The sequence below is a fragment of the Colobus angolensis genome, unplaced genomic scaffold, assembly GCF_000951035.1.
Source record: "Colobus angolensis palliatus isolate OR3802 unplaced genomic scaffold, Cang.pa_1.0 Scaffold13, whole genome shotgun sequence".
NCBI lineage: Eukaryota > Metazoa > Chordata > Mammalia > Primates > Cercopithecidae > Colobus > Colobus angolensis.
Genome location: NW_012114252.1, coordinates 4907974 through 4934050, shown reverse-complemented (window position 1 = coordinate 4934050; position 26077 = coordinate 4907974). Strand labels below are relative to the sequence as shown.

Below are 26077 nucleotides of genomic sequence, written 5' to 3'. Positions count from 1 at the left end.
CTCTACCAGTGAAATAATGGTCTGCCCTTTGGGAGCCCAAGGTGTGAGGGTTGCTCGAGGCCAAGACTTCGAGACAAGCCTGGGCAATGTAGTGAAACCCTGTCTCTACAAAAAGCTTAAAAAGTGAGCGCAGCTGGGCGCGGTGGCTCATGCCTATAATCTCAGCACTTTGGGAGGCCGAGGCGGGAGGAACATCTGAGGTCAGGAGTTCGAGACCAGCCTGACCAACATGGTGAAACCCTGTCTCTACTTAAAATACAAAAATTAGCTGGGCGTGGTGGTATGAGCCTGTAGTCCCAGCTACTCAGGAGGCTGAGGCAGGAGAATTGCTCGAACTCAGGAGGCAGAGGTTGCAGTGTGCCATTACACTCCAGCCTGGGCTACAGGGTGAGACTCTGTCTCAAAAAAACAAAAATAAAACACAAAAATTGGCCAGTTGTAGTGATGTGCACCTGTAGTCCCAGCTACTAGGAAGGCTGAGGCGGGAGGATTGCTTGAGCCCAGGAGTTCAAGGCTGCAGTCAGCTGTGATCTTGCCACTGCACTCTAGCCTGTACAACAGAGTGAGACCCTACCTCTAAATAAAAAAGAAAAAAATAAATAGAAAGAAATAAACACTATTCTGATGGTGGAATCCAGGCCACAGCAGGCATGTAGGATATAATGTCTTATGGACATGGGAACTTCTCAGCCCGTGCTGAGCACATAACTATCGATACTCTACTACCTTGGAACATTTTCCAACGCAGCGTTTCTTCTAATATCTCCCCTTTGTGTACTTTCATCTGCTTTTACTCTGACTTCCCCTGTTTGCCTTCAATTTGCCTAAAATACTTTCGTAACTTTACACATCATTTCTGCCAAAACTGGTTTGCTCAGCATAATATGAACCATCCTATTCTCCCTTCAGTTACTCAAGATTCAAATGCACACAATAGGAGTCATTTTGCCTTGTAAACCCTCTCACTGTCTTTCCAACAGAATGGTAATGATTATTCATATTTATACCCATGTCCATATTTGGTGCATCTACATTTTTGGAATTTCTCAACCCATAATGGCTTTCAGGTATAGTACTTTTTACCACGCATTGTTAACTCTGGTAAAGTAATTGTAATAAAATTTTACCATGATTGTGACCCTGATTGGTTTGCTTGGCGCAAATTTATAATACCATCCACAAGTTAAGACATATTACTTTTTGTTTTTGTTTTTGTTTTCTTCTTGAGACAGAGTCTCACTCTGTCACCAAGGCTGGAGGGCAGTGACATGATCTCTGCTCACTGCAGCCTCCATCTCCTGCCTTAGCCTCCTGAGTAGTTGGGACAAGCGATTCTCCTGCCTCAGCCTCCTGAGTAGTTGGGACAACAGGCACACATCACCACACTCAGCTGATTTTTGTATTTTTAGTAGAGTCGGGGCTTTGCCATATTGGCCAAGCTGGTCTCGAACTCCTGGCCTCACGGGATCCACCTGCTTTAGCCTCTCAAAGTGCTAGGATTACAGACGTGAGCCACCGCACCCAGCCAAGACATATTATTTTAAATCTTATTACAAATCTTAGCTTGGAGGACTACAACCACCGGGTCACCTTGTGCAATGGAACCTATGAAGGTTTGCTGAGAAGAAATCAAATGGGAAGAAATAGTGTGAAATTGCCAACCTTAAAAAACATACGAGATTGCCTGTCTCTCCAGAAGTTTGACAATCCTCCCTTCTTCCAGAACTCTACCTTCAGTTTCAGGTGGGTGCTCTTAGCTCTGCTGGACCTGCATGTACAGTACAGGTTTTCATGCATCTGGTTGTAATGAACTGGAAGGAAACCCAGGTTTTGGGGGTTGTCTATGAAGCTAAGTAATGGAGAAAGGCTTAGTAAGAGAAGTTAGCAAGGGATTGGTGTGAGGAAAGTCTTTACCCATCTACTATGACTGACAATGTGGTTTTAATACCTTCTGACTTAGCTGTTCAAAACCATCTTTTGTATTTCTAATTGCTGTGCATTAATAGGTCCAGTATTCAGAACCAGGATACTTCATTAAATATAGTGTTTTTTCAAGGCCCATGCCCTTTCTCTTTTCTTTCTTATTTTTAAAAATGTTGATATTAGAAATTTATCAGCCATACACCTTAATAGTGGGGTCTGAGATCTCAGAGGAGTATTGCAGACTAAATTCAACTCAAATCATAGCACAGCAATGACATTACAATACTTAACATTTAAAGACCACTATTAATCTTCTACCACAGGTTGGGCATGGTGCTCATGCCTGTAATCCTAGTGCTTTGGGAGACCAATGAGGGAGGACTGCTTGAGTCCACGAGTTTGAGACCACCTGGGCAACACAGCAAAACCCTGTCTCTACAAAAAAATATTAAAAAGTAGCCACGTGTGGTGGTATGTACCTGTAGAGGCGGGCCTAGAATTTAAGCACATCTCAAAATCACTAAAGAAAAACATACTTCATGCCCTGCTCCCAGAGTTTCTGATTCAGTAGGTATAGGCTGTGTCTTAACAATTTGCCTTTCTAAGCAAATCCCAAACGATGCTAGTTAAGGGGTTCTGAGCACTGCATTTTGAGAACAACTCCCCTAACTCAAACATATAGGAAATGCAATCTATTTTAATAGCACTTTTGTCACAATGAAAAATTAATTCATCCTCCTTTTCAAAACAACCTTAAATGTTATCCTTCCCCCACCTTTGACACTACCCTGAAGGCTGTGTCCAACCCGAGCAGACTCTGAGCCATGCTACACTTAACAGAACCTCTACATGTGAGTTCAGCCTACCCTGCCCTGGTCCCATACAAATTGTCTTCTTTAAACACAGTTAGAGAGAGAGAATCCAGTTTTGGAGAAGATCTTTAATCTATCTACCACCCCCTTTTTGGACCCATCTTTGTTTAAAATCTTATTTATAAATGTATTTCTCATAATTCTTAAAGTCTTTTTATGGTGGTAGAAATTTTTTTTCTTTTTTTGTAGAGCCAGGGTCTTGCTGTGTCACCCAGGGTAGAATGCAGTGGCACAATCATGGCTAACTGTAACCTCAAACTCCTGGGCTCAAGTGATCCTCCTGTCTCAGCCTATTGAGTACCTGGACCTTCAGTCAAGCAGAAGGTCTATTTGGTTGAGAAATATAAATATCAGATTAAACGTTAAATAAGATATTGATCGCAATCATGTGCTGGGCATGGTACTGAACCCTGGCAATAAATATCTGAAGAAAACACAGAACCTGCTCTCCAAAGGTATGAGAGACAGGTATGAAGGTTGTCATACATTACACAAAAGGGATATAATTCAGAAATGGCATTGATTAGGAGTTCTCTTCCCCTTATAGGGTATTATCATTAAAGTTTGGGGCTAATTCTTGGTGAATTTCTTATGACAGAGCTTCCCATATACCTACCCAATCTCAGATTAGAAAACTATCATCTAGGCTGAAAACAAAAAAGAGACCTTTATCGGTCTTTGTCTGTTGTCACTGATACACTTGTTTCTCCCAGGAATGCCTTGGAAGGGTTTGATAAAGCCGATGGGACTCTGGATTCTCGAGTGATGAGCCTTCATAATTTGGTTCATTCCTTCTTGAACGGGACAAACGCTTTGCCACATTCAGCTGCCAATGATCCCATTTTTGTGGTATGTCAAAGACTCAGAATGCATGAAAATTTTCTAGATAATATGTCGGATTTATTTTTTTCCATACAATTAAGATTTGGCGGTGTTTTATTCTCTGTGTGAACAACATATAGGAAATGTGTGCAAATGTAAATTAATTTCCATCTATACCATAGAGATGGTTAGGTGGCATTTGAAGGCCCTAATCAGAACCATGCTTCAGGGATGGTTCACTTTTGGATGATCTTAGACAAGAGTTTGTAATTCCACTGGTTATTTCATAAATTAGCATAATAATAAATGATTTTTCATTGGCTAAATGAGTGTTGTTGAGGTCCATTAGTCCACACAATCCACCTTCAATGTGTTACCTATAGGAAAGAGAGGTTCTGTTAGCTAGAAAAGGGGAGGAGAATGGAGAGGGCATGCTGGACATTTAAACCTCCTATGCCAACTTGAGTGAGCTTTACTTGAGAAAGAAGAAAAGCAGCCCCTGACATCCAAGAGCTGGCCTGGTGCTATTAACCAGGTCTTGATGTCCCCTGTTGGACATAAACAATCTCGTAGAACATCGACAGCAGACAAGGCCACTCTGTGCCCGTGATGGATCAGGACAAAAATAAGACAACTCCATAACCGTGTCTGAGCACAGACAAATTACGAACATTGTCCAAGTCACAAGATGCATGACATCCCCTTTCCTGGCTAATATAAGCAAAAAATGACAAATGCCTTCACTGACGGCATTAATACAAAAACTCACGTTTGAGGCAATTTAATTTGTTAATCTGATACATACCTCTGACGTGTAATAACACAGACAGTAAACAGGATTGCTGTTGACTGTGCGGGAGCCTCACGGTTGTTTAAATTTCAGTGTGATGAACTCCTTTGGTATATCAGTTTTATTTCTGTCTCACTTTAAAACAAAAGAAGAAAACTGCCAGGCATGGTGGCTCGTGACTATAATCTCAGCACCTTGGGAGGCTGAGGAGTTCGAGACCAGCCTGGGCAACATTGTGAGACCTTTTCTCTACCAGAAAACTTTATAAATTAGCTGGACATGGTAGTATGCACCTGTGGTCTCAGCTGCTTGGGAGGCTGTGGTGGGAAGATCACTTGAGCCTGGGAGGTTGAGGCTGCAGTGAGTCATGATCGTGCCACTGCACCCCAGCCTGGGCAACAGGGTGAGACCCTGTTTCAAAAACAAACTGAACAAAACTTAACAATGAGATTGTAAATTTTACATTTCTGAACTTTTTTAGTGGTTTTGTTTGTTTGTTTTTTGAGACGGAGTCTTGCTCCATTGCCCAGGCTGGAGTGCAGTGGCGCTATCTCGGCTCACTGCAACCTCTGCCTCCTGGGTTCAAGTGATTCTTCTGCCTCAGCCTCCCAAGTAGTTGGGACTACAGGTGCACACCACCATGCCCGGTTAAGTTTTGTATATTTACTAGAGACAAGGTTTCACCATATTGGCCAGGCTGGTCTCGAACTCCTGACCTCCTGATCTGCCCGCCTCAGCCTCCCAAAGTGCTGGGATTACAGATATGAGCCACTGGGCCCAGCCTTTAGTTTTTGGAGTATGTTCATCCCCTGGTGAACTTTTCTAAGACAAACAAAATGAGGAAGAACAAGTCAGGGCCACACTGTTCAGCTGCCCTAGTCAATGCTCTCCAGTCTGTGACCTCTAGGAACGCAGTGCAGTTGAATACATTGATCTGTTACTCCTTGCAGGGAGAGAATGGAGGACTGTGGAGAGTCTCAGCCAGTGGGTGTTGGAAAAGACAGAAAGGATTTGGGCTTGTGCCAGGTGATTTGGGGAGGACTTTTGGAAGCTCTGCTCTGAATCGGATGTTGTCAGGAAGCAGGGGTATGCTTCCTGATTCTATGATTGGGTGTCTTGATAGAGTAATTATATGTGTATATGGGGCAGACTAGACTGAGGTTAAAGCCATAGTTGGTAAAAGAGCAGCAGATGCTCACATTAGCCGGGAAAGGGGATGTCATGCCTCTTGTGTCTTGGACAGTGTTCATAATTTGTCTGTGCTCAGACATTATGGGGTTTTCTTGTTTTTGTCCTGATCCGTCATGGTTACTATGTGAGGACGCAGCTAGAAGGCTCAGGAAGAGCGTCTTCACCAGGAACCAAATCAGCTGGCACCTTGGTCTCAGACCTCCTGGCCTCTACAACTGTGGCATATAAATTTCTGTTGCTTAAGCCATCCCATCTGTGGTCTTTTGTTATGGCAGCCTGAGCAGACTAAGACACATTGCTCAGATTAACATTAAGGCGAGGAAAATTCTGGAAAAAAAAAACAGAGAGTCTTTGGATACCATACAGTCTAACTGAATAACAACATAAACTCAAAATATAATATATTCAGAGTGGCCTTGTCTGCTGTTGATGTTCTATGAAATTGTTAATGTCTGATAGGGGGACATCAAGGCCTCGTTGATCGTGCCAGGCCAGCTCTTGAATGTTAGGGACTGCTTTTCTAAGTACAGGTCACTCAAATTGTCGTAAGAGATTTAGACAACATAAACATTTGTGTTTCAGTAGCCAATCCCCAACAGTGCTTCTGCTTTACAGATACTAAACTCACCATCATCTATTTTAACCCTGTCTGTGTGTCTTCTGAGTTGCATGTCTTGAATAGATAGTTTTGGAGCAATTACAAGAAGAAATTTCACCTCCTTTCTTATTTTACGAGTATTTTGAGTTTATATTGTTATTCAGTTAGAGTGTATGGTATACAGAGATTCTCTGTTTTTTTTTTCCAGAATTTTCCTCGCCTTAATATTAATCTCAGCAATGTGTCTTAGTCTGCTCAGGCTGCCATAATGAAAGACCACAGACTGGATGACTTAAGAAACAGAAATTTATATGCCACAGTTGTAGAGGCCAGGAGGTCTGAGACCAAGGTGCCAGCTGGTTTGGTTCCTGGTGAAGATGCTCTTCCTGAGCCTTCAAGCTGCGTCCTCACATAGTGGAGGGAGAGAGAGCATAAACTCTCTGATGCCTCTTTTTACGATAACACTAATCCTAGGCCCTACTGTTCTGACCTCATTAAACCTTAATGACCTCTTCCTAGGCTCTATCTCCAAATACAGTCACATTGTAGGTTAGAGCTTCAACATATGGATTTTGGGGGAACACAGTTCAGTCTGTATATAGCATTTATAATGCATCGTCAAACCATCAGTTTATAGAAGTTTGTTTTTCTTTTCTTTTTTCTTTTTGAGATGGAGTCTCATTCTGTTGCCCAGGCTGGAATGCAGTGGTGCGATTTTGGCCCACTGCAACCTCCGCCTCCCAGGTTCAAGTGATTCTCCTGCCTCAGCCTCCTGAGTAGCTGGCATTACAGGCACGTGCCACTGCACCTGGCTAATTTTTGTATTTTGAGTAGAGACAAGGTTTCACCATGTTGGCCAGGCTGGTCTTGAACTCCTGACCTCAAGTGATCCTCTGGCCTCGGCCTCTCAAAGTGCTGAGATTATAGGCGTGAGCCACCGCGCCCAGCTGGAAGTTTGTTTTTCTAGACTTTTGGGAGGCTTCATGACTGATTACAAGTCAATCAGTTTTACTTGATACAGACCAGGGCAATCTTGGGAATGTAACTGAACCACATGGAGCTTCTGTTTCCCACTCTGCAACGTGTGGGTCTCGACCCGATCTGGCGGTGAAAATGTTGTACTCAGTGAAGTGATTCTTAGTAGATTAGGACAATAGGAAACCGGTCTAGAGCCTGTCAAGTACAATACAAATGTTATCATAAAAATAATAACGTGCTTTATAATGGTCAGAATTAGAGAACCATATGTTAGGTTTAGATTTTCAAACCTTAATTAAGATTTCTTACCTTGTTCTCCAAAGCAGTCATGCCCTAAGACGTTTTACTAATAAGCACAAAGTCAGAAGTATTTCACAGGTGATTATTAGTGTTACTCAACCCAGGGTACAAAAAAAAAGGAGCTATGAAGAGGGAGAGTGAAGGTATAGCTTTTAGTGACTCTAAGCTTGCCTGATGGGTGTGAAGTAGCTTTCTGGGGCTCCTAGAGAGGCTAAAGCATAGTCAGGTGAGCTTCAAGAAATCCTGAGACGGAATTAGTTGGTAGAGTTGTTCTTTCCTTTGAAAAAATGTTTCTTTCCTCATATTTGCATAGTAGCAATAAATGAAGGGGTTGTCAGAAGTCTGAATTAATGGTCTAACAAGGTGGGGGCTTATTTAACAAGATGGGGGCTTATCTGTGACGCCGCCACAGCGATCTTTGCTTTCCTCTAGAATGCCTGCCTTGTTCGATGATTCTAACTTGATGGTTCAGATCATTTTTTCTGGCTATCGTCTCAGCCATAGCTTATGCCAAGCATTTCTGGTGTCTGCTTTCTCAGCCATACATCCGTACATCTATTTATCTATACTATACGTCTCTAAGTATTTATTAAAGCATACATTATCAACTGTACAATTTATACACACAATTCATATTCATAAGGAAAAACGTCACAGTACTCCTTATCCAGTACTCCAATATGTTATAAGTAGAACAGCAGAATCCTCTGATAAATTAAGGATTATACCCCAACTCTTTCTCTCCTATTAAAAGTGATGCTAGTAATTTGATTTTCTGCATCCCAAGTCTCCAGGATTGCTAAACCTTATCTCCTTCTTTTGAACAAGCCCACCAAGTGGACGGAAATTGGCAACATTTTTCTGTAAATAGCGAGGTAGCAAATACTTTGGGCTTTGGAGCCAGATGTTCTCTGTTGTAACTACTGAATTCTGCCCCTGTAGCATGAAATCAGCCATAGATCATGCATAAACAAATGAATGTGGTGTTGCAATGAAACTTTAATTACAAAAATAGGTTGTAGGCTCTGTTAGGCCCTCAGGCTTTAATTTATGAACCTGTGGTGTAAAGGATTCACTGCTCTTCTTTGTATTAGTTTGTAGTAAGGATAGTAGTAATCTCTCTCTCTCCCTCCCTCTCTCTCTCTCTCTTTTTAAGAGACAGTCTCTCTCGGTTGCCCAGGCTGAAATGCAGTGGCATGATCATAGCTCACTGGAGCCTCGAACTTCTGGGCTCAAGTGATCCTTCTGCCTCAGCCTCCCAAGAAGCTAGGACTATAGCCACGTACCACCATGCCCAGATTTTTTTTTTTTTTTTTACTTTTTATTTTTGTAGAGATGAGGTCTTCCTATGTTGCCTAGGCTGGTCTCAGAACTCCTAGCCTCAAGCAATCCTCCCACCTTGGCCTCCCAAAGCACTGGGTGAGCCACCATAGCTGGCCTGTAGTAGGGATATCCCTTTAGTCATATTTCTCCTTCTGCTTTAGGGGGGAAGCTCACATTGTAACTTAATGGATGAGAAATCCCGTGACTTAACATGGTTCAGAGATATAAGACGTTTAATCATCTTTGTCTTCGTTGCTTTTAATGTACTTAATGTTAAAATTTTATTTTCTTTAGTAGTATGTGTAATATACAAATAAGCAAAAAGCCACAGCCTTTCGTTAAAGGCATAGAATGAATAATGTTTTGGCACTAGCTCCAGAACTCACAATTACTTCAGGCTATTTTCAAAGTGTTTTATGCTGAAGCCAATTCAGCTTTAAATGATTTTTCACATATTGAGATCCAGGTTAAAGCATTTCAGTTAACAGAGTTATAGCTTCTGGAATTTCAAATTCACGAGGCAATTCATGCAAATATATTGCACATGACATTTATTAAAATTATTTTTTGTGAAATCTCTTCAAGCAATAGAGCTACAAAAGTGTATGTGATCACAATAATGAGAAAAGAAGGCAGAACGTTAAAGTGCAGGAAAAACTCCAAAGCAATCTCTAGTAATTCCTGAGGTAATTGAGGCAAATGCACACATTTATCATGGAAAATAAGATTAGGCCAGAGAAATGCTAAGTGCTGTCTTCAATATTAAATTTAGATATAATCCAGAAAAGCAAAAAAAAAAAAAAAAAGGAAACCAACAGACTGTAAAGTTATTTAAATGCCAAGAAAGAAACTGTGTTACATAGTGGTAATTTCCTTCCAATTCCTAAAGATACTATTCTTAAGAGTATACTTGGATGTTATCCTTTTAGAAAGTATATTTGGTGAGTTCTAAGTTCCTTCAATTCCTTAGTGACTGGGGGGGTCCATAGGTTCCATGATAAATACTAAACAGCTCATGCCTGTTTTCCACCTTGTACATTGACATTTTAAATGGAATACAACATACAATAGTCTTATTACTCATCAGTGTATAAAATAGGTTCATTAATTTAGAAATATGCAGCAGGAGAAAATGAATTTCTAAACCACACATAGCTGATGGACTACCCTAAGTTAACCCTGTAAGAGCCCTTCTGAGTCTGCTCTTCTAGGCTACAACAAAGTTAGTGAAATCAAAAGCTCACAATTACAGGTATAAATAATTCTCTGTTAGAGTGAGTTTAGTTGAAATGTAAAAAAAGGATAGGTGTATCAGTCTGTTTTCATGCTGCTGATAAAGACATACCCGAGGCAGAGTAATTTATAGAGAAAAAGAGGTTTAATGGGCTTACAGTTCCACGTGGCTGGGGAGGCCTCATGATCATGGTGGAAGGTGAAAGGCACATCTTACATGGTGGCAGACAAGAGAGAACTTGTGCAGGAAAATTCTCATTTGTAAAACCATCAGTTCTCATGAGACTTATTCACTATCATGAGAAGAGCATAGGAAAGACCCACCCCCATGATTCAATTACATCCCACTGGGTCCCTCCCACAACGTGTGGGAACTGTGGGAGCTACAATTCAAGATGAGATTTGGGTGGGGACACAGCCAAACCATATCAATAGGTCATTGCTTTTTTCTTCCCAAGAGTGAAGCATTTAAAGATATATCCATTTTGCTTTACTTTAAATAAGAAAAATCATAATTAGACTAATATTTTAAAAAATTAAAATAACATTGTTTTATGTGAAATTTTTATTTTTAGTGGTTTTATGATTGTTATATTATTTATAATTACAGAAATGTTGGTGAAAAAAGTTTTTAAATGCCTGTAATTCCATCTCAATGTTTTTGCTTATTTCTTTTCATCTTCTCATATGTTTCATGCAGTTGCAATTATAGTCATCCCTCAATATCTTGAGGGGATTAGTTCCAGGACCCCCCTCCATGGGTACCAAAATCTGTGGCTACTGAAGTCCCTTATATAAAATGGCATAATATTTGCATATAAGGTACACACATCCTTCTGTATACTCTAAATCATGTCTGGATTACTTATAATTGGATACAGAGGACCCTCTGTATAAGGCACCTATTACATATAATATCCCATTATCACTTAATTTATTTAGTTTTTAAGTCGTTGCATGGTTTTCTAAATTTTTTCATCTTAAAATCTTAGTGCACACAGAAGTTTCAAAATATAAAATGTATAAAATGAAGTCCATATTATCACTACCACCTTCCAGCAAACAATACCATTTTTTTCTAATTTTCCAGATGTATTTTATAAATACACAAATATGTTTATATATTTATCCACATGGTAGCATATTATAGACCCCTGTGTCCCTTTGCCTTCCCCCCACTTTAAAAAAAAAAATTATTCCAAATCATTTCAGTTCCAAAGGGCGTTCTTATTCCTTTTTGTATAGCTGTATAGTATTCTGTTACATGGATTTATCCTGAAATGTATTATTTTAATTTTAAATTTAAGATTTTAAACTATTTTCTATGGATGGACATTTAGGTGATTTCTAATCTTTTACTTTACAATGCTACAACAAACGTCCTTGAACATGTAAGCTAAGTAAAGAGAATAGAATCCCTGGCTTAAAGGGTAAAAAAATGCATTTGAAATTTGATAAATGTTACAGAATTGCCTCTAGAAGGTTGGACAATATTCTCTCCTAATACCTGTGTTTCACCTATGTGTCAGAGCCACAGTTCCCCCATCATTCCCTCTCATTATGCTCTTTGTCCCTGTGTCATCACGCTTTTTCATCTTTGTCAACCTGATAGGTGAAAGGGCATTTTAGCAAGTTTTAATTTGCATTTCTCTTCTTATAAGTGAAGGCCAGGCCAGACGCAGTGGCTCACACCTGTAATCCCAGCACTTTGGGAGGCCGAGGCAGGTGGATAACCTGAGGTCAGGAGTTCAAGACCAGCCTGGTCAACGTAGTGAAACCTTGTCTCTACTAAAAATACAAAAATTAGCCGGGTGTGGTGGTGGGCACCTGTAGTCCCAGCTACTTGGGAGGCAGAGGCAGGAGAATCACTTGAACCTAGGAGGTGGAGGTTGCAGTGAGCCAAGATAGCGCCATTGCACTCCAGCCTGGGTGACAAGAGCAAAACTCTGTTTTTTTAATAAAAAAAGTGAAGTCCAGCATCTTTTCAGACATTCAAAAAAAAAAATCAATTTGCACTTCCTTTTCTGTGATCTGTCTGTTCATAACTTTTGTTTGTGATCATGACTTCTGGAAAAAGAAAAAATAACCCTAAAGATCCAAAAAAGTCAGAATTAGTGAAAATAATTTGTTCTCTGTGTGAGTAACAAAATACAACATTCTCTTTTAATATTTTATTTTCCTGGAAAACCTAATAATCTGGTCATGTAAAGTTGTATTTTGTAGGTTTTATTAGTCTATGGAAAAAGAATGTGATCACTGAAAACATATTCAACCTCTAGAACAGTACCTGACACTTAGTTCTGTACATTTTTTGAGGACAGTGTCTTATTATTGTAAATCTATTCTGTGACAGCTCCTATGTGAGATGTCATGCAAAGCTCACCTCTTAAATGAACAAATCCGTATATAGTAAACTACTCTTCTTGTTTTAAACACAGGGAAAATAAAGTTTAGAGAGGCTAAGAAATGTGTCAAGGTCACACCAACCAGTAAGTGGCTGAGCAGAGATTTATAAGAAAAGTTTCCTATTAAAAAATCTCCCCGTGTTCAATCTTTCAACTACCCTTTTGCCTTTTGTCAGTTTAGACAATTCTTAACTCAATCTCTTCACAATTGCATTCATTATAGCTGAGGATATTAAGTCCCGTTAGGTCATATTAATAGGAATTAACACGAATTGGTGAAGGGCAGATGTGAATAATTTTGCACGGCTTTTGAAATGATAGAGTCATTGCTTTTATTGTGAGCATGTATTTATGCTTTTTAAATGTCACATTTACTTATTTAATACTAGTTTTTAAATAGCAGGTGCACAGTTACTACCTCCTAAGTATCATAATATCTTGATGAGTTTTGTAAGAGCTGAGGTATCAGAGAGGGTCGCTGGACCCCTCTCTGGTTCCCCAGGGTGGCAGGATTTCTACGGGCTAGGCTGGGGGCTGGCTTGTTTTCTTTAATGTTACAGGTGGTAAGTGTTACCTGAATGGGTTCTCTTCAACTCTAGACTTTATAAGGATAAATGCATACTCTATTGAGAAGAACTAAACCTATGAATTACATCCAATTCATTCTTGATAAAGTATGAATATAATGACAAACCACAACTTACATACAAATCTAAGATGGTTCTAGCATTGAGTTGAATTCCTCTCTCCTAGAGTTTTCATGATTAGGTAGCCAAGAATGGCCTGAGAGGTAGCTTAGTCTCTATCTAGAATCTCTTCTAGCATCACCTTGGTTCTGTTTCTCCAACCTGTATTGTCAGCTTATATGCATGTTCAACTGGTCACTTCCTTTAAAGTTGAGCTAGCAGAATCTTCCTGTAGTCCTCTGCATCTGTTCAGAGTTTAATTCTTGAAGAACAAGCTTTTTTCCTAAAGGGTTTGGAATTGGCATTTCTAATTCTCTTGATTTTTTTTTTGTATGCATGCTGTTAGAACTTGTATACAATGTATATTTTGTACATTTTTACACACATATAGTATACAAGGCTATTATACAAGTCTATGTGGGGGGATGTGTTCCTGATATAACTCCTCCAAAATATCTGAGAAATACTTTCTGTTTTGCCTGCTCAGGGTGCTATAAAAGAATGGATAGGGAGATATAGGGAGAGAAAATTTTAGCACCATCCTTGCTGCGCCCAACCTGGAAGATGCTATTATTGCTCCAATATCTTTTTTTTTTTTCCTTCCATGATTGTGTCCATTCAGGCTACCAAAACAAAAATTCCAGAGACTGAGTGGCCTAAACAACATTTATTTCTCACAGTTCTGCAGGCTGAGAAGTTGAAGATCAAGGCACTAGCAGATTCAGTGTGTGGTGAGGAACTTCTTCCTGGCTCATAACAGCCATTTTCTTGCTTATCCTCAAATGGTTGAAAGGGAGAAGGAGTTCCCTGGGTCTCTTTGGTAAGGGCACTAATTCCACTCATGAGAACCTCATCCTCATGGCTTAATTATTTCCCAAAGGCCCCATTTCCTATTACCATCACCCTGGGGGTTAGGATTTCAGAATATGAATTTGTTGGGAGGGGAGGAACACATTGAGTCCATAGGAGATTGTTTCTCGTCACTGAAATATTCTATGTAGTACCCTCCTCCTTGTGGCAGAGCTTAGTTAATTAAATAGAGGCTTGGTGTTGTTTAACTATTTCATGCCTATTACATATGGCCTAGTTAGGGCAATGTGAAACCAACATCCCAGTTATATTTGTTTTCAAATCCTTGGTAGAACAAGACAAGAATAGATATTTCCCTAAAATAACAAGCATGATGAAATATGTTTTTTAGGAGTTGTCATTAGGAATTCTCTCATTTAAAAATTCCAAACCAACTTTTTAATGCATGCCTTCTACTTTAAGTTTTAAATTAGAGTTCCCATATGGACCTATGTGTGCTTATATCTGTCATGTGGCTTTTAAGTGATCGCATTTGAATTGCCACTTAGTTCTGACTCTCAGAGGACCAGAGCAAATAGCATGTCACCACAGTAGGATCCAGTCTGATGACAAAGGATGCCTTCTGGGCAGTAACCCATGAACTCAAGTGGTGAAAACTACAGTGTGCTGGTCTTTAATGATGTACACACATCCTTTCCCCAGCCGGCCTCATATTTCCATGGTGCCTTTCTCCAGATGCAGAAACTTCTTATTTCATCTATGTGGTGGGAATCCGAATTTATAGTCATTTAAGCTAAGGCCCTTTGATGGTAACTTTATCCTCCAATGGTCTTGAAAAAGGAATGCACACTTTCTTGTATTTTATTTTCTATATCCTGCAGGTACAATATTTTTTGGTTGATTACTTTCTTCTGCATGGGTTACATTAAAAATCTTTACCTTGAAAGCCCATGTAATCATATTTTTTTTTTTCAATATGGCCTCTACTTTGAAATTTACGGGGTTTTTTTTTTTTTTTTTTCATTTTCTGTACCTATCCTCATTTTGTTGGAACAAGATAGGGTAGGTTTATATGCCAAAATTTGGAACCTCATTTCTAAAGTACTCAATTTCTAATACCAAAACATAGCCATGTAGCCCTCGAGCAGATGAAAGGCACCAATAATACAAATTTATTTATTATTTATTTATGTTTTGAGATGGAGTCTCGCTCTGTCATCCAGGCTAGAGTGCAGTGGCGCCATCTTGGCTCACTGCAGCCTCCGCCTCCTGAGTTCAAGTGATTCTCCTGCCTCAGCCTCCCGAATAGCTGGGATCACAGGTGCACACCACCACGCCCAGCTAATGTTTTGTATTTTTAGTAGAAATTGGGTTTCACCATATTGGCTAGGCTGGTCTTGAACTCCTGACCTCAGGTGATCCTCCCACCTTGGTCTCACAAAGTGCTGGGATTACAGGCGTAGACCACCATGCCCAGCCCAATGATACACTTTCACTTAACTTCTGCTTTTGCTTCCTACCTGCAAATGACATTTAACCTTTTACAGAGATATAAACTGAGCTCATTTTTAACTTGTATTTAACAAAGATACAATTAGTTTCTCAAGAGCAATTCAACGTATCTTATTGAGGAATAATGCCCACAATTTTAACAAAACTACTTATTCCGTAGATTGTACTACTTCTCTTTTTAGGTTGCAGATATGTTATTGCTTGCAACATTTTGTCCATTGGATTCTTTGCGTTTTCTCAGTGCATACCAGTCTTTTAAAAAAAAATTACATTCTATAATTTGGGTACTCTGTATATTGTTCTTACTAGAGCTTTGTTGTTGTTGTTGTTGTTGTTGAGATAGTATCTCGCTCTATCACTCAGGCTGGAGTGCGGTAGTACAATCACAGCTCATTGCAGCCTTGACTTCCCGGGCTCAAGTGATCCTCCCATGTCAGCCTCAAGTAGCCGAGACCACAGGCACACACTCCCATGCCTAGCTAATTATTAAATTTTTGTAGAAATGGGGTCTCACTCTGTTGCCAGGGCTGGTGTCAAACTCCTGGCCTCTCACATGATGTTCTTGCCTGAGCTTCCCAAAGTGCTGGGATTACAAGCATGAGCCACTGTGTGCAGCCTTACTGGAACATTTATTGTACGTTTTATAGCCCTCCTGAAAGCTACAATTTCGATTACTCCTGATTATTTCTCCCCCCTTTTTTTTATCTCTCCAGATTATTAATTGCCTTAGAATCTTGTCTTCTCCTTTATTATTTACATTTTTCCCTTGGTGAATTCTGATGCTTTCTATAAGTTATTTGCTTCTTACAGCACTGAATCTGCATCATCTGCATCTTCCTTATGTCCTGATAGTCTCTTGTCTCTTTCTATCATCACAATTTGATCCCTGACTTGAACTCAGGCGCTATCTAAAAGTTCATGATTGGTTTAGGACTCATAGGCCAAACTATACTCTTTCTGCGTTGTTAAGATTTGAGAATACACCTTCAAAATCAATTTTTCTTATTCTAGGTGGTCCTGAAGGTTGTACTACAGTGTGGTAGTGTCAAGCAGGTGACGGGCCCATATTGGTCTGTGGCCTCTTAGGAACTGGGCTGCACAGCAGGTGAATGGTAGGCAATCGAGCATTATCGCTTGAGCTCTGCCTCCTGTCAGATCAGCAGCATTCGATTCTCATAAGAGTGCAAACCCTATCATGAACTGCACCTGAGAGGACTCTGGGTTGCACACTCCTTATGAGAATCTAACTAATGCCTGATGCTCCAAGGTGGAACAGTTTCATCCTAAAACCCTCTGCCTTCCCATCCACCACCCCCTGGTCCGTGAAAACTGTCTTCCTTGAAATCCAGCCCCTGGTGCCAAAAAGGTTGGGGACTGCTGGTGTAGAGGAAGTAGAGTATGTGGATTAAGAACTCTCACTTTAGAACCAGACTTCCTGCGTTCAAATTCTTACTCTACCATATATTAGCTGTGTGCCCTTAGGCAAGTCACTTAACACTTTTGTGCCTTTTATTCCCCATCTATAAAACAGGATAATACTGTTAGGGGTTGAATTGTCACCTGCAAAATTCATATGCCAAATTCCTAATAGCTAATAACTCAGAAGGTCACCTTGTTTGGAAATAGGATAGTTGCAGGTATAGTTTATTAACATAAAGTGGCACACTGGAGCAGGGTAGGTCCCTAATCAAGAGTGAGTGGTGTCCCTATAAAAAGGGAAAGTTTGGACGTAGGCACCTGCACACAGGGAGAACACTACATGAGGATGAAGATGGGGATCTACAAGGCAAGGAATGCCAAAGATTGTCAGCAAGGCCCAAGAAGGTAGGAGTGAGATCTGGAACAGATGTTCCCTCACCGTGCTTAGAAGGAACCAGCCCCACTGACATCTTGGTGTTGGACTTCCAGCTGCCTAGAAGTGAGACACTGTCTTCAACTGTAAGACAAATGCCTGGTGTCTAAGCCACCCAGTCTGTAGTACTTTGTTACAGCAGCCTGAGCAAACAAATAATATTCACCAAATCAGGCTGTTTTGAGGTTTCAATATGTCATTATGGGTAATTGAGCAAACACTAATAAATATTCACTAATTTACTTATCAAAAAGCACTAGGCATGTGCCACACGCATTCCTAAATGCCCAGCTCCTCATTGGCTATGTGAACATAGTGTGTGTGATTTCATAGGTGCTTGCAGGCCCCACCCACCTGCAAAATGCAAATTCCTTCGTTTCTTCTTCCATAAGTCCTTGTTCCAAGTTAAAATAATAATAGTACTGATGGTATACTCATAGTGATAACAACCATTGAGTAACAATTTCCTACAAGAAAGGTGCTGTGTGCTAGGTGCCTAATAATATAAGATAATACCTCCCTACCTTCCCAATGCCATGTTATTGGTGTCCACTGTTGAGGTTTACAGACCTCTGTGATCCTGGATCATCAGCTCCACAGGCTGTGTTTTATTCATCTCAAGCCGCATCACTACCCCCCTTTCACCACCTCTGCCTTCTCATTCTCTGTCTGGATCTCTTAGCTCCCCTCCTACCCAGGAGGCAGCAGTGTGGAGGAAAAGTCTCAGACCTGACATTCCATCTGTTCTCCTTCGTGGAACCCAGGAGAATGGGGCGGCATCTCTAGCCTCCCAACACTGAGGAAGAATGGGGCTCTTCCCATTTCACCCCTCCCTTTCTCCCCTGCCTCCAGGAATGGGCCACTTCTGCATGGGGCAGCAGGTCCCAATTCAGCTCACACTGAGAATGTAAGAACTACAAACAAAATTTCTATTGAATTTTGTGTCTTAAGAAAAAAAAGAGAGAGAGAGAGAGAAGGGGACCAAGGAACTCCTTTCCCTACACATGCTGGTAACCATGGGCCTGTGAGGCTCTGCTCAGGCTTTTTTCCTTTGTTGTGCTTATCCATTTCTGCATAACAGATTACCCAAACACTCAATGGCTTGAAGGTGACCATTTCATTTCTTACCGTTACTGTGGGTCAGGAATTTTGGAAGGGCTTGACTAGGCAGTTCTAGCTTAGCATCTTCCAGTGCAGTTGCAGTCAGATGGTGATAGGTGTTGGAGTAGCTGTGGACTGGCCCGCCATCTGTTTTTCTTCCTGAAATCTTGAGCCTCCCCATCATGGTCACTCTATGTGAGTTGGTTTGGGCTTCCTTACGGCATGGCTGCCTCAGGACAGCTGGACTGCTTATTTGATGGTTCAGGGCTCAGGCACAAGATAGGACCTGCAATACACTTTATGATTTAACCTTGAAAGTCACAAAATGTCACTTCTGCTGCATTTTATTGGTTATAAGAGTCAGAAACTCACCAAGTTTCAAGGAAAGGCCAGTTGAAGCCAACCTTGAATGAAGGAGTGGCAAGATTCTAGAAAAGCCTGTTAGTCAAGAAACGTTGTGTGGCCTTCTTTGGAAAATATATTTTTGTACATCCCTAGACACTCTGTGTGCACAAACTATTTATGTAAATAAAGCTGCATGACACTGTCATCAGCCAACACATACTTAGTAAACATTGACTCCATCCAGGTTGTATGCTAAGCCTGAGATTTCAAAGGTGAAAAGTCCTTATCTTAGAGCTTAAGGAGGCAGGATCTTGTTAGGGGACATAGATACATAAATAACAAGTTATAGTATCATTTGATCAGTGCTATAAATGAGGTACAGGGTACAGTGGTGCATGGAGAAATGAATACATTGATTAAGTATTTCCTGAAATAAGTATCTCCCTTTCTCCATGTGAGATACCCTGGGGTGACAAGCTCTGGGGATCCGGAGTGGGGATGAGAAAAAGACACTGCCCCTGAGCTACTTGAGCTCACCGTCCAGGAAGGAGTGAGGAACTCTGACCACCACGGTCGAGATGGGACCGAACTCTCAAATTTGTATCATGTTACAAAATCAGGGCTATCAATGTGGAAATTTTGCTCTTAATATTTCAAAACATATAGTAATTGCTATATTTTAAAAGGACTTTAATGGCTTCCTTGAGAAAATGTAAATGAGCACTTTGTACATTACATTTCTAGACTTTCTTTTGCTGGCATAACAGCAAAAATTCAAGTGAGAGGTTATGAAATGAGTAGACAGAAGAGTATTCCTGGTGAGAAAAATTTACTGTTCCTTTATATTACAATATTGATACAGATTGAGTATCACTTATCTGAAATGTTTGGGACCAGAAGTGTTTGGGATTTTGAATTTTTTCAGAGTTTGGAATACCTGCTCAACATACCAGTTGAGCATCCCAAATCTAAAAAATCCAAAAATGCTCCAATGAGCATTTCCTTCAAGTGTCATGTTGGCACTCAAAAAGTTTCAGGTTTGGGGGGATTTTAGATTTTAAATTTTCAAATTTCAGACACTCAACCTGTAAATGCAAATTTTTCTTTCTCTCCTGTTAAACCAAGTCATTTCAATACTAGAACATGTATCTTACCATACTTGCCTTTTTCTGAATTTCACAGTTAGCACATATATGTTTAAGGCCTCCAACGTTCAATCTGCAACCAATGTTAAATCCAACATGAACTTTCATTTGCACCCTTGACAAAGAAGTTTATCATCCTGCTTGGAGAGAGAGGTTCATACATCGTTGAAAACTTCATTGTTTTTCTTCCTGAAATCTTGAACCTCACCATCATGGTCACTCTATATGAGTTGATTTGGGCTTCCTCACGGTGCTATACAGAAGGCAGTATTCCACACATGGGTATACAGAAGATCCCATGTCAAGAAGAAGTTATTCCACTTTAGAAAAGCTCCAGTCAGGTTGGTGTGATCGGAACAGACTGATTCATGTTAAACGCTGTGTTCAACTGTCTCGCAGGTTCTTCATTCCTTTACTGACGCCATCTTTGATGAGTGGATGAAAAGATTTAATCCTCCTGCAGATGCCTGGCCTCAGGAGCTGGCCCCTATTGGTCACAATCGGATGTACAACATGGTTCCTTTCTTCCCTCCAGTGACGAATGGAGAACTCTTTTTAACCACAGACCAACTTGGCTACAGCTATGCCATTGATCTGCCAGGTAACTAATACAACTTCTAAATGGGTGATTCATTCATCTTCTAAAGGAGCTAGCTTGCTTGCTTTCTTTTTAATGTAAACCAAGACCTTTAACTGAAGCTTTCAGGTCTAGCTAGGTTTATTGACCATCTTTCTAGCATATGTGTATTTAGCAAAACGAGCCTTTAAACTATCAATTAAACATCAGAAAGGGACTAATGAGCTGACTCTTGTTTTAGAAAACTGAAAGTTTTCAATAGATCTTATTAAACTATCTACTTCTACACCTGACTTGACAATTCTCTCTGAATTAGTTGGATTAATAAAAAGCCTCTCTATGGTTGTTTCAAATTTCTAGCCAGTGAAGTAAACAGGCCTGCCTCAAGGAATAATCTGTAAATCCAGCTAGTCCCTGTACAGTGTATCTACCCAAAGTCTCAGCCTAGAAAGCAATCAAGATGATTTCACAGCTCAATCTCTCCCTCTTTGACCTGAGTCTTTCAAACCTGGTTGTAGTGGGATGCTTGGGCAGAGGATTACGTCAAATCAAGTTCAAATTTATAAAAGATCCTAGGTACAGAGGGCCTTAGATGCCGGCAGAAACTCCAATAAGATACTACCTCATACGCATTGGGATGACTGCTATCAAAAACATAGAAAATAGTAAGTGTTGCTGAGGCTGTAGAGAAATTGGAATCCTTTTGCATTGCTGGTGGGAATGTAAAATGGTGCAGCCACTATGGAAAACAGTATGGGGATTGCTCAAAAAAATGAAACAATTACCCTAGGACCCAGCAATTACACTTCCGGGTATACCTAAAAGAACAGAAAGCAAGGTCTAGCAGAGATATTTGCACACCCATGTTCATAGCAGCATCATTTACAATAGCCAAAAGTAGAAGCAGCCCAAGTGTCCATCAGTAGATGAATGAATAGACAAAAGGTGGCATATACATACAATGGAATATTATTTAGCCTCAAAAAGGAAGGAGATTCTGATACATGCCACAACATGGATGAACCTTGAGGGCGTTAAGCTAAGTTTAATAAGCCAGACATAAAAACAAATACTGCATGACTCCACTTATATGAGACTATGAGATAGTCAAATTCACAGAGACCCTTGGTTACCAGGGGTTGGGAGGGGAGAATAGGGAGTTACTGTTTGGTGGGCACCATGTATCAGTTTTACAAGATGAAAAGGTTCTGAGAATGGATGGTGCTGATGGTCGCACAACAGTGTGAATGTACGTAATGCCACTGCACTACATATCTCTGCTAGACCTGCTAGACCTTGCTTTCAGTTCTTTTAGGTATACCCGGAAGTGTAATTGCTGGGTCACAGGGTAATTCTTTGTTCCATTTTTTTGAGGAATCCCCATACTGTTTTCCATAGTGGCTGCACCATTTTACATTCCCACCAGCAATGCACAAGGATTCCAATTTCTCTATAGCCTCAACAACACTTACTATTTTCAAGGTGGTCAAATTTATGTTACGTGTATCAATTTCTAAAACATATTTTTTTAAAAAAACTAGCCAGATGATTTGGACAAAAGCAAAAGGCAACCATTTTTGGGTCTTGAACAAAGAAATGGCAGAATCAAAATATCTATGTTTTAAGAAGATGAAGTCGGCAATAGGTGCTGCCGGATTGAAGCGGGAGGAGACAGATCAAAACCCTCTTGGAGGAATCCCATCAGGACAGGTCAGGACCTCCCGGGGGATTGCAGGAAAAGGACTAGAAAGAGAATCTTATATTTAGGTGAGTGTAAGCTATAGAAAAATTCAGAAGAGCTGAAATTAAGAACAGTTGGCCAAAGAGAATATACTTTTTAAAATAAATGACAAATAGGCATACATATATTAAAAATGAAATTTGGCCAGGCACAGTGGCTCACACCTGTAATCCCAGCACTTTGGGAGGCCGAGGCAGGTGGATCACCTGCAGTCAGGAGTTTGAGGCCAACCTGGCCAGTGTGGTAAAACCCCGTCTCTACTAAAAATACAAAAATTAGCTGAGCATGGTGGCGGGTGCCTGTAATCCCAGTGACTCGGGAGGTTGAGGCAGGAGAATCGCTTGAACCCGGGAGGCAGAGGTTGCAGTGAGCTGAGATCACGTCACTGCACTCCAGCCTGAGTGACAGAGCGAGACTCCATCTTAAAACAAAACAAAACAAAACAAACAAACCCCAAAAATGAAATCTACCAATTTTGTGGAAGAGTGCTTATAAAATATATTTGAGTAGAAGATTGGATTTATCATGTGGGAGATTGACATTTTATTCACAACTATTCAAATGGGTGTAAATATCATCTGCTTGTTTATTGAATGTCTCCTAGTGTAATAGCCAGTCTGATCCCTCTCACAGGCTTATCATTCTATAAAAAAGGTAGAGACAACAGCAGAATTTCTCTACCCGAGGGTTGTATATTTTGCAGCTCCCCAGATGCCATTTTAGCATGCACTTTTACAAACGAGTTTCTAACTCACAAAAGTAGTTACATTCCTCCTTAGAGGGTTTCTTCCGCATAAGCATTTATTGTAACAAATTTTTAAAATGCAATAAGCTGTATTTAAGTAATGGGATGCCATTTCCGACTTCCCCAAGAAAAACAATTGTGGATATGATAAATGGTGAGAAAGGAGAAAATAAATTTTAGTCTAGCAAGAGTAGTTTTGCTTTATCAACAAAAAAGCCTGTGAAAGTCAAGTGCGCTTGCTCTTTTTCTCTTCTGAAAGTATTCAGCTGATGAAAATGCTGACTGTAGACCCTTCTCTTCTGCTTTAGTTTCAGTTGAAGAAACTCCAGGTTGGCCCACAACCCTCTCAGTGGTCATGGGAACGCTGGTGGCTTTGGTTGGTCTTTTTGTGCTGCTGGCTTTTCTTCAATATAGAAGACTTCGAAAAGGATATACACCCCTAATGGAGACACATTTAAGCAGCAAGAGATACACGGAAGAAGCCTAGGGTGCTCATGACTTACCTAAGAGAAGAGGCTGGCCAACCCATAGTTCTCACCCTGACAATAAAGGAACTAATCCTCACTGTTCCTTCTTGAGTTGAAGATCTTTGACATAGGTTCTTCTATAGTGATGATGATCTCATTCAGAAGATGCTTAGCTGTAGTTTCCAGTTTGCTTGCTTGTTTCACAAACCCAAACTAAAGTGCTTGAGGCTACCTCTATCTTCAAATAAAGGTAGACCTGACAGTTTGTGATATCTGATAATAATCCCCCATATTGATTAAGCCTCCTCCTTTTCTGAAAGCATTTAAAAAAACAAAAAATCCCAAAACATTGATCCGGGGGAGTCATTTAAATTTGCAGATCAGCGCAATTTGAGACCTGGCCAAGACCATGCATCAATCTTTCTTAGCCCCAGTGTCTTTATTGGTAATGGCATGGAGGTGGGAGGTGGTAGGTGCTAGATGAATCTCCAAGATCCCTTTTAACTATAAACATCTCTGTTTCTAGGCACCCTCCTGATTATCTTCCTTGGACTTCTTTTTCTTCTTTCCTCTATCTTTTCCTCTACAGCTTAGAAGATGAGAATAAGCCTTGTTTTCTTTACAGGACAGAAAATGACTAAATGAAGGTTCAATTCCACTCTATTGTGTAAATTAGATTTTACAGATTTTACTTAAAATCTGCAGTTTTAAACAGTAGACCTATATTACAGGATTCAATAGCTAGATACACATTGATTCTATAGTGATAAATAGAGAAGATAATACAATTATAGAGCTTCCTGGTTTGTTGATATACTACTGTAAACCTATAACAAATACAGAATTACTCTTTCCAAGAAAGGCTGACTGAAGGCTGGCGAGGCTATAAACCTGAACATGAGACAATTTGACCTGAGTCCTATTAGTCTGAGGTCTCTTTGGCTGATCCTGAACCAATTTCTTTACTAGGTAGCCTCAGATGAAAAATTATTCCCACATAATGCACTTGGCTTATTTTTAAGCATTGATGTTAGATTCATTAATGTTACAGTATACTCACAGTTACTTACGAATGCTGACCAATTAAGCCTTATTTGAAAGCAAACCATCTGTACAAAACATGGCAATTCAGAATTAAGTGGTTATATTCTGCCATGCAATCATCAGATCATGAGAAATAAGAATGAGGCAATCTTTATTATGATGTTCAGACTTATCATGATGGACCCCACTTCAGAGAAGTTAATGGCTCTTGAGATTTCCACACAAATTTCGTCTGCTCATATCTGGTTTCTGTGCATCAGGAGTGAGACTGAAGTTCTAGGGTGTGGTTTGTCTGTCGGGGATCCCTCTCTACTGGAACGAATGTCTGTAAAGAATGGGTGTTAAGAGGTCCCTGGAGCTGCCTTCTACATAAAGGGGGACTAGAGAGTGCAAGACTCACCAAGAACCAGTTTTCCCCCATGCAATAGGACTGCTAAAGCCAGAGAAGTGGACAAAGCCCAGCTGGAACTGAATTTGAGTTTGAATCTCATAAAGTTACAGGTGCATCTGAGAGCAGGCTCAATGGTGAAGATCAAGATAGCCCGGAGTCCTTCATGGGGGTAAAGCCCTGCTTGGGCTTTTTAGCTTCAACTACATGCATACCTCTCAATTCCTGCCATTAACAATATTCATGGAGAGTACAGCACTGTGTCTTTCACAAGCTCCACTCTGGAATGTTTATGCTCTGAACTCAGGATAGTTGGGGAACACATTTTAAAATCTTGGTTTTAAACAAAAAGAGAAATTTGTTAAAATGAAGATATAATTGTGCATGGTATATATATTTCGGAAAAGTTATGTATGAATCAATTATATATTAAAAGCACCAGGAAAAACTGCTTTTTATAGGTGAACTATTATGAATAATTTCATAAAGCAAATAACCACCTCTAGCTTATCTGTCAGGTATATCAGAATTCTCATAAATCATATTCTCATAAGATTTGGTTAAAGCAAGTCTTAGGTAGAAAAAAATAGTAATCATTTATACTTAGCTACTTTTATCTATAGTGTGGGCAACTTTTTATAACTATTATGTTTTTTAATGTCTTCCTGAGAGAATTTCCTGATTTTATAGTTCATATAAGAGAAATGCAATTTTCTAACATTTTCTGACCTTACAATAAATCAATTATGAGCACGTTTTAACAAATATTAAGGTAGGATAAACCAACAGAATAAAATGTTGGTATTTACTTACATTGAATATCATGCAAATAAACTCAGAAAATGTCACCAAATACTGTGGGCTATATTTCTCAATGATAGGGGAAAGAATTCAACCTTGAAGAAAATGACCAGATCACTTTATGCTTATATCTTCAGTATTAGAAAAACTGCATATATGATTTTAATAGAAATGCTTTTTATAAAGCTAATATTCAGAAATGGAGTACAATGCAATAACATGTTTCCTTTGTGCATTAAATTCCTTTCTAATTCTAAAATTGACATTTGTATCTTACGATTTAACATTGTTAATTATAATACTTTTAGTGACTCGTTTTAATCTCACATTATTAAGAAGTAGAAAACTTAAAAGGAAACAAAAAATAAATGTTGTTTTACAGATTATTGTTTATCTTTTGAGGATTATGTTTTAATTTGTGTGCATCA

At 39.8% G+C, this 26077-nt stretch overlaps 1 protein-coding gene across 2 annotated transcripts in view; it reads left to right on the top strand.

Annotated features, from left to right (window-relative positions):
- DCT (dopachrome tautomerase) overlaps positions 1-26035 on the top strand; it is a 42720-nt gene extending 16685 nt beyond the window's left edge. Inside the window, exons 5-10 of one of the 2 annotated variants that reach the window (XM_011933787.1) lie at positions 1564-1743; positions 3509-3644; positions 11371-11425; positions 18262-18305; positions 20286-20487; positions 23258-26035. In XM_011933787.1, the coding sequence (XP_011789177.1) occupies positions 1564-1743; positions 3509-3644; positions 11371-11425; positions 18262-18305; positions 20286-20487; positions 23258-23436 (796 nt within the window). In that variant the 3' untranslated portion in view covers positions 23437-26035. The remainder of the gene's footprint in view (positions 1-1563; positions 1744-3508; positions 3645-11370; positions 11426-18261; positions 18306-20285; positions 20488-23257) is intronic. The other variant, XM_011933788.1, reaches the window with a different exon arrangement.
- The last annotated feature ends 42 nt before the right edge of the window (positions 26036-26077 follow it).